General features: G+C 32.6%; 1 protein-coding gene across 2 annotated transcripts in view; it reads right to left on the reverse strand.

The window, feature by feature from the left end:
• Positions 1–9,454, reverse strand: part of BRIP1 (BRCA1 interacting protein C-terminal helicase 1) — a 138,282-nt gene that overhangs the window by 25,356 nt on the left and 103,472 nt on the right. For both annotated transcript variants that reach the window (XM_014531667.1, XM_014531671.1), the window contains exons 19-21: positions 6,943–7,025; positions 3,644–3,877; positions 895–1,713 (exon numbers count right to left, since the gene is read on the reverse strand). In XM_014531667.1, coding sequence (XP_014387153.1) covers positions 895–1,713; positions 3,644–3,877; positions 6,943–7,025 — 1,136 coding nt within the window. The remainder of the gene's footprint in view (positions 1–894; positions 1,714–3,643; positions 3,878–6,942; positions 7,026–9,454) is intronic.

Genomic DNA, 9,454 nt, shown 5'->3' on the forward strand with positions numbered 1-9,454 from the left:
ATGTAATTTTGGAATGATGTCAGAGGAGAGCTTCTTTTATAACCACTTTTGATAAGAAGTATAGCTCCATTCACAAAAACCTAGTCAAAACTTACCGAAAGACTTACTGAGCTGTAAGGGAACATTTTTAAGCTACAGTTACATGTTTACATTTACTTATCAAATTTACATATGAAGTTTTTTATCTTAATAGTTGCAAAATTAAAGCCTTTATGCTAAAACATGTCACTTTTCCTCCCAATGATAATGAAGCTAGATAATCAGAATTGAAAATTCGGAGTCCTTCATTTGGCATTTTATAACTTTACATAAGTTTGCTTAAAACATGCTTGATTTTAGTTTATCAAACAAACAAATGCAAGACGTCAATTTAAAATGCATGCAGTTTTCTTCCTTAATTCTTAATTATTATTAGACAGTTAAATGCAGGAATAAAATTTCTAAGAAAACTTTGATTTCTAAAAGAAATGTCAGACTAATTTGAGGTAAAATCTATAATAAAACATTACTGATTTACACTGCTGTTAATTTTTATGTATTGGATGAAAACAAATGGATGAAGAAAAGTACAATATATAAATGTTTATGTAAAATTTAAAATGCCCTAGACAACTATTATCTTTTAGACTGATTAATTTTGAATTGCACTTAGCTAAGAAGACTGTTGAAAGAAAATATTTTGAATGAATCTCTTTATCAAAACTCAAGAACAGTAAAACTTATATTTCAGAACTTACTATACTTTTAAAACTCTAATGCAATTAAAGTAAAAAAATGTATCTCAAATTTTAAAAAATTATACTTTGCTAATGTATAAGTTATCATTTATAATAAGAGTTTAATATAAGTACAATAATACAGTTAAGTATTATCATCTAATACCAGGGAACACACCTTTATTTTGGGGAGGAGACTGTTTAAAGTCCTTTATATCCATTTCATGAGTTTTCCCCAGTTCCAATTCATTTATATGAGTTGCTTTTATATTATTACCAATATCATCAACTTCACTTTCTTCAATATGCATGAGTCTATTTAACTTTGTGTCTGGGCAATCCTCAACTTTCATTTTCCTGACTGAATCTACTTCTTTTGTAGTCCTAGTTTCAAAAAGATCTTCAGCTAAAATACAATTTGAATTATTGGCCAATCTATTGTCTCTATCAGTTTCAACTAGTTCATTTTTTTCTTCATTTGTATCTACAGGATCATAAAGTTCAGGTGTAAAATAGATAGATTCATCTTCTGCTTCTGTTTCAAAAGCTCTATTTGAAGTAGAAAGTTTATCTTCTTCACTCACTAGAGATAATTCAAGGTCTGGATCCAGAGCTTCTTTACAGCAGAGTAGCTGTTCGGAATGATCTTTTTTAAGAAGAGCAGCCTCAATCTTTATTGATGGAATAACAGTTTCTGACTGAGGGCATGGTTCAAATGATGTGAGAGATGAGGACTCAAATTTATCAGTGAGTGGCAAAACAGTTTCACAATCCTTTTCTGTTTTGAAAGTGGAAGAACTAGAGGCACAGTCCTCTGATGACCTAAACTTAGGTGTTGTAGTCAGAATTTTACTAGAAAAACACTGTCCCAAAGAATTAGAACTAGACCAGCTAACTCTATTTGTTTGTTTGCTGAAGGTTGGGCTTGTGGATCTGGAAATCCCAATGTTTTCTGCTTCCATTGGCTGGCCAGACTCTTCCAATAATTCTGGATCATCTATGAGTACAAAAATGTAAGAATGTTAACTTTCTGTTCCTAGCATAATAATTATTTTATCAAAATGATTTTTGTTAGAAATACTACAATAACTGTAAAGGAGACAAAATTCTAAGCCCACAACCAGTAGCAGGACTTCCATCTTAGAATGTAAATCACAAAATATTAACTCTGAAAAGAACCTTATGTCTCCAGTGAGTCCTAACCCAAGTTATAATGCTGTATGGTATATTTTCAAATCCCTCTCCAGGAACCTCAGGAGTGAATGAGAAAAGGAGTAAAAAGAGGAAGAGGGCTGAATAATGGAGGGAACAGGCTGTAACAATTTACTTTTTAAATCCACTAACTAGTTACTGACCTAGACTAATTCCCTTAAGGAAACTGACACTACACAAACTAAGATATAAAACTGGTTAGTACTCAGACCTGAATTAAAACCTAGGTTTCCTGATTACCAATATAATTACCTTGAATTCACTAGGACATTTATTGTATACTATAGATCCAGTGCATGAATTCGTGCACAGGTGGGGTCTCTCGGCCTGGCCGGCGATCGGGGCCAGCTGGCCAGGGGTAGGGACCACAGGAGGTTGGCAGGCCACGGGAGGTTGGCTGTGGGAGCACAATGACCACCAGGGGGCAGCTCCTGTGTTGAGCATCTGCCCCTGGTGATCAGTGCGAGTCATAGCTACCGGCCCGGTAGTCCAGTCGTCCATTTGTAATGGTCGCTTAGGTTTTTATGTATATAGACAGAAGCATATACTATAAAATATTTAAAATTTGATATATTAATCTATCATATATTCATTAAAACAACTAAAATAATACCAAATATATATATATATATATATATATATACACACACACACAGTTTGGCAAACTTTTTCTATCACAGGCCGGACAGCAAATATTTTTGGTTTTGTGGGTCTTATTGTATTTGTCACAACTACTCAATTGTGCTGTTCTAGTGTAATAAGTACAATTACTCAACTCCACCTTTGTATATAATATGTAAATGAATGAATGTGACAGTGTTCCATTAAACTATATTTAAAAAAACAGATAGCAGGCCAAATTTGGTCCAGAGGCCATAGTTTGCCAATCCCTGATATTGACCATTATATTCTAATATATTTTGAAATATTTTTTTATCATTTAGAATACATGGCTTCATTTCCTTAAACTAAGAAATTCATGTAAGAAAAAGACCTATAAGTGAGACCAATTTTCAATATAACCTTTAGAAAAACACCTAGCATTTGCATAGTACTTTACAATGCTATAAATATTTACGTTATTAAATCTTTACAATCCAACTTTGAGGGATAGGTATGCAGATAATCCTTTTTCTATTAAGACTCAAAAAAGTTAAGTGACTTGCTCCTGGTCACAAAGCTAGTTAGTAGCAAAGTTGTTTTTGTTATTTTTTAAAATATATTTTTATTATTGATTTCAGAGAGGAAGGGAAAGGGAGAGAGAGGGATAGAAACATCAATGATGAGAGAGAATCATTGATCGGCTGCCTCCTGCAGGCCCCACACTGGGGAATCAAACCATGATCTCCTGGTTCATAAGTCAACACTCAACCACTGAGTCATGCCAGCCGGGAGTAGTAGCAAAGTTTGTTAATGGAAAATCTGAAAATGTGCTCAGCTCTCCTGACAAAAGTTTGTTCCCATTCCAATATACTTTACTACTTCACTGATTTATAATAATACTTTACATTACAAACCAAGGTATTTAAGGACATTAATCTACAACACAAAAATATCACTTGACTAAATATAACGGAAGACTTTTCTATCAAATGAAAATGGACAAAGCTTTTCATACATTTGTCCTTCCTGGAGGTGATGTCACTTGGGAGAGATGAACTTTTAGTTATTCATTTTACAACATTTTAGTCCTTAGACACACATTTTTGCTTTACCTTCCCTAGGATTTTCTGGTAATAGATGATTTGCTGCTTCTAAAAAGTAAGGTGAGGTATTGTCCTTCAAACAAGCCACTTCAAGTGTAGACTGACTGTCCTGTATGGACTTTCTGTCCTCTTTGGATACATCAATGAACTTTTGGTGCTTTTTGGAAAATTCAGCCAAAGATTCCAGGGCACTTTCAAAGGTTGAATGGTGCTGAATCTGCTGCCGTACCCATTTAGAAAGTCCTAAGGAAAAAGTACACCCAGGGAAGAAACTTCGGTTATTTTATGATATTATTTATGATATTTGGTTATGATGATATTATGTATTAAGAAAAACTTGGATAATTTTTCTAATGAAGTAATCTAGAATTTAGAGTACATAGAATGGTTCTCAATGCTTTTCCTGCCTTTTTACCGTCATATGTACAATATGCTCATATATCAGTAACATTTCTCTTTATATGCAACGATTGTCAACTGGAGAGAGGAAAGAGGCAATGAGAGTAAAGTGAGGAAGGGCGGAATTTTTGTCACTTTAGAGTAACTCGGGAATGAAGCAAATTTAATTTCACAATTCCCCACAAAAACTGGCTGCCTTTTCATTATAGGAAAACTAGAAGTTGTAAACAACACAATTTTGCATACTTACTTTCTAAATTTCACTCCTTTTGCAAAAATAAATTCAAGATTTCAGTCTCATAGGTTTTTTGTTCCTTTTCCCCCCCTAATTCCAAATATACCTTAAACTACTCTGGGGGCCAAAAGGAATAACACAGTTTTATGAGTAAAGCATGTCCTATCTAAATATTACATTATTTTAAAAATATACAAATAATCAAGTTGTAAGGGAAAAAAATTGATCTATGACATATGAAAACTACATACAAATGAACCATAATTGAATCTAAGGGGCTGTATAGTAAGACTCACTTCAGAATGAAATTCAAAATCAGATATTCAAACTTTAAAAAAATAAATTTTCTCTACTAATGTTACTAAAATTATCATCACCTTTCGGAGTAATTTAAAAAGTCACTGTGGCCATGGCTTGTGTGTCTCAGTTGGTTGGGTATTGTCCTGGGCAACCAAAGGTTGCCAGTTCAATTCCTAGTCTGGGCACATGCCCAGGTGGCAGGCTTGATTCCTCTCTCTCTCCCTCTTCCCCTCTAAAAATCAATGAAAAATATTTTTAAAATAAAAAATAAAAAGTCACTATGGTGACTACTATCTTTGATTTCAAATACATTCCTTTATTTGTTTTTTAATGAAGTTTTTATATCAGTCTATATGTATAAAAATTGAATTTAAACGGATATCAGTCATCAAAAGAAATTTGTATTTTGTGCTATTATTGCCCAGATAAGAAAAAATTTCACACTTTGAGTCTCAAGAAAAAAAAAAATTAAAACCAGACAGAAATAAAAAATATTTAATTCAAAAAAAAATCTCTCAACAAATCTGAACTATAAGATAAAAGATTAAGTTCTAGATTTTAAAATTTAAAAAATTAAATAAGAATTTCCTTTAAAGTTCTTTATTTTTGGTTGCTAGGAGAAAATAATTACACCACCTAATAATATGAAGAAATTTTAGCACTATAGTTACCTCTTCCATTTTGATCATTTTGTAATCAAAGTAAGCCTTTTCAGTGTAAAATGTCAGTTTACTTTTGAAATTTGAAAGAATATGAGCTCCACCTGCTGACTAAACATAAGCACTTAACATTTTGCTTTTAGTTATGTCTTGACCTAAGCACAATTGCTTGCTTTACATTCAAAAGCAAGACTAATAACGCAACATTTGCTGCTTTAATCCATCCAAGGTGGATATGTTTTGATATCAAACCAAATATAGTAATTAGGCTCTGAAATGGAAATAGTATAGTCCATACTCATAGAAAGCTAATTTGAAACAAATTTAAAATTTAGAACCTTTTCATTATAGTATAGTATGAACTTTCTAGCATTAAAGATAATAATAAAGATGCAAATATTTCCAACAGTTCTTCAATAACTGATGGGTTCCTGGTATTGCCTCTAAAGGGATTGTGTTACTGCAAAATAAAGACTACAGATGTTCATCAACTCATGATGGGGTTACATCTTAATAAGCCCAATGTAAGTTGAAAATATTGTATGTCAAAAGTGCATTTAAAATACCTAACCTACCGAATGTCATAGGTTAACTTAGTTTACCTTAAATGTGCTCAGAACACTTACATTAGCTTACAGTTGGTCAAAATCATCTAATATGAAACCTATTTTATAATGCCCAGCATCACCAGAGAGTATCCTACCACATATCACTATCCCAGGAAAAGTTCAAAATTCAAAATTCAAAGCATGGTTTCTATTCAAAGTGTAAAACTTTTGTACCATTGTAAAGTAGAAAAATCCTAAGTCACACCAATGAAAGTCAGGGACCACCTGAATAGGACATAATATTTGTTCATTTGAATGGGGGGGAGGGAAATGACTATTTGATTTTTGGGGCATGCAATAGTGTTTTTCCTTTTAGAAAATATGAGCTCTAACATAAACCCTATAATAACTGAAGCATTTCTAGACAAGCAAACCAAGAAATACAACGAACTTCAACATAACACAGAATGAAAGAATAAAGAATCCTAAGCAACAAAAGGAGATGTGCTTAAATGTAAAAGCTTAATATTTCTTAGAAAGTCATTTCTGTAGAACAGCTTTTACCCCTGACAATGCTAAATAAATTATTAGTGTTACTGAGTCAAATCCCATATTCTCTGAAATTGAAGGATCCTAATTGATTAATACTATGTTGATAACTAACCAGATTCTCCTCTATAAAGATTGTTTTGCAAACACATAAGCACTAAAAGGCTAGAATTCCTTTCAATATTGACTTTTCATGTTTGATCTAAATATTCAAATTCTCACAATGCAATATACAGATGATATAGCATAGAATTGTGCACCTAAAACCTATATAATTAACCAATGTCACCCCAATACATTTAACTTAAAAATTCTCTATCCAATTCTTTATCTTTAAAAATAGAAGTCATTAAAGACTGTTATTAATTTATTACTCTAAGCCAGTGATGGCAAACCTATGACAACTCATTTTTTTGGTTGATTTTTCTTTGTTAAATGGCATTTAAATATATAAAATAAATATCAAAAATATAAATCTTTGTTTTACTATGGTTGCAAATATCAAAAAATTTCTATATGTGACATGGCACCAGAGTTAAGTTAGGGTTTTTCAAAATGCTGACACGCCGAGCTCACAAGGTTCGCCATCACTGCTCTAAGCCAAACTGAGAATCTTACCAGATATATATCGACTTGGGTTACTCCTGAAGCGGTCATCCACTAAAATAAGAGCTCCCCAATCATTTTTGTGTCGAATACATCTATAAAATACAGGAAGAAAATAAAATAGATATAACTTTGAAAATAAAAGCTAAATATCTAATGGAAAAGATAGAAGACTGAAAAATCAATTACGTGTCATTGGTTTATATTCCTTTAATCAAACTCACATATATTCCTTTAATCAAACTAATTATTATGAACAAGGTTATACTCAATACATTGTACGAAAGTAGTTCTGTAACCAAATCGCATACTTCTGCTGACTACTGATAACTCAACATCCCAAAATGTTATATGAATTCTATTTTGAAAGGCAAAAAAATATATTTTCCAAAACTTTTCTTAGCCACACAGACTATTTTTCACCTCGTGCATTATATTGTTAGTTTTATGTAGATGACCTTTATTCTAGTTTAATGAGTTTTTATCATAAGTGAATGTATAATTTTACAAAAATCTTTTATATGCACCAATTCATATGCTCATGTAGTTTTTCTTCTTTAGACTGTTAATGTGGTAGATTATACTGGCAAATTTTTGAATATTGAGCCTGCCTTTCATTCCTAGGATAATCACATATGGTCATGATGCATTATTCTTTTTATAGATTGTTGGATTTGATTTGCTAAAAATATTAAAATTAAACATATAACTCAGTGGTTTTTAGTATATTTATAAGGTTGTGAAACCCACACCACTATTATACAACATTCTTATTTCACCAAAAAAAATCCCAGTACCCATTATTAGTCACTCCCAGTTATCCCAATTATTCTCCCTAACCCCAGGCAACCTCTAATCTACTTTGTCTTTACAGATTTGCCTATTTGGGGCATTTCCTGTAACTGGAGTCATACAATATTCAGTATTTTGTATCTGGCTTCTTTCACTTAGCATGATGTTTTCAAGGTTACTTGTATTGCACATTGGTACTTCGATCCTTTTTATGGCTGAATAATATACCACTGTATGGATATACCACATTTTGTCAATGGGCATTTAGGTTGTTTCCATCTTCGGACGATTATAAACAATAGTGCTATAACATTTGTGTACAAGTTTTGGTATGAATACAAAATTTTTGTTATCTTGGATATATAACTAGGAGTGGAATTGCACACTTTTAAAGAAAGAACACATTGGAAATTTTGGAGTTGAAAAGTATAATTGACTAGAATAAAGAAATAATCAGTTTAATTAAAAATAAGTTAATTGAGTCCTTTCAATCAGAAAATTATGCCCTCTAATTCTGAGCATTTTTCTGAAAATTATTTCTTTGCTATGTTCCTTTCCCTTATTTTCTCTAGTCTCTTAATATGGATATCAGAAGTTGGTTCTTACATACTGACCTTTTTTTTTTAAAGTTCTTTCCTATTTTCCCTTTGTCTTTTTGATCTGGAAAATTTCTATTTTATCTTCTAAGCCCAATTCTTCACATAAAATTTATTGCTATCATGTTAATGTCTAGGAGCTTTTATTTTCTGTTCTTCCTTTTTGAAGGCACTTAGCTTACCTCTCTATAAATATTACTGATACTTATTTTTTAAAAAGCTTTCTTCTATCCAGAGTTTAGCAAACTATGAACCACAGGGAAAATCTGGCCCATATCTTGTTTTTGTGCAGTCTGCAAGGTAGAAGTGGTATTTACATTTTTAAAGGGTTAAAGAAAAAACAAGAATTTGTATGCAAAACATATATGGCATGAAAAGCCTAAAATATATACTATCTGTCCCTTTATGTAAAAAGTGTGCTAACCCCTGTTCTATTGCACTGTTTCTGTTTTCTATGAGTTCTTCCACCCTGTTTTGTTGGTATTATTTTGCTATTGTTTTGGTTTCTATATCTCATGATACAGATATTCTTTGAATATCTAAAGACTCTTGGGACTTATTGAGGGTGAGGCACTAATTCTTGGCAGCTCTAATTATGGGTGGGGCTTATAGGCTAAGAGGCTTTGCAGTAAGGCAGTGGTTCTCAACCTTCTGGCCCTTTAAATACAGTTCCTCATGTTGTGACCCAACCATAAAATTATTTTCGTTGCTACTTCATAACTGTAATGTTGCTACTGTTATGAATCGTAATGTAAATATCTGATATGCAGGATGGTCTTAGGCGACCCCTGTGAAAGGGTCGTTCGACTGCCAAAGGGGTCGCGACCCAGAGGTTGAGAACTGCTTCAGTAAGGTAATCTGGTAGGAGCGGGGCCACTTTGTCACTATCTGTAGACCCTTACTCATGGAGTGGTCAGTTTCCTGGAAAAGAAATACTGTACTTTCCTGATCTGTAGATATAAGATTGTCAGCTTACTCAGAACTGACAAGAAAAAGGAGATGGAGTTCTGACATTCAGTAGGTAGACTTTTCTTAATCCCCATTGTTAATACATCCTTAGCTGTACTAGGAGTTGAAGAATATATAGACTCTAGTTTAAGCTCTCTAGAGCAGCGGTTCTCAACCTGTGGGTCGCG

The sequence above is a fragment of the Myotis brandtii genome, unplaced genomic scaffold (assembly GCF_000412655.1).
Source record: "Myotis brandtii unplaced genomic scaffold, ASM41265v1 scaffold120, whole genome shotgun sequence".
Classification (NCBI taxonomy): Eukaryota; Metazoa; Chordata; class Mammalia; order Chiroptera; family Vespertilionidae; genus Myotis; species Myotis brandtii.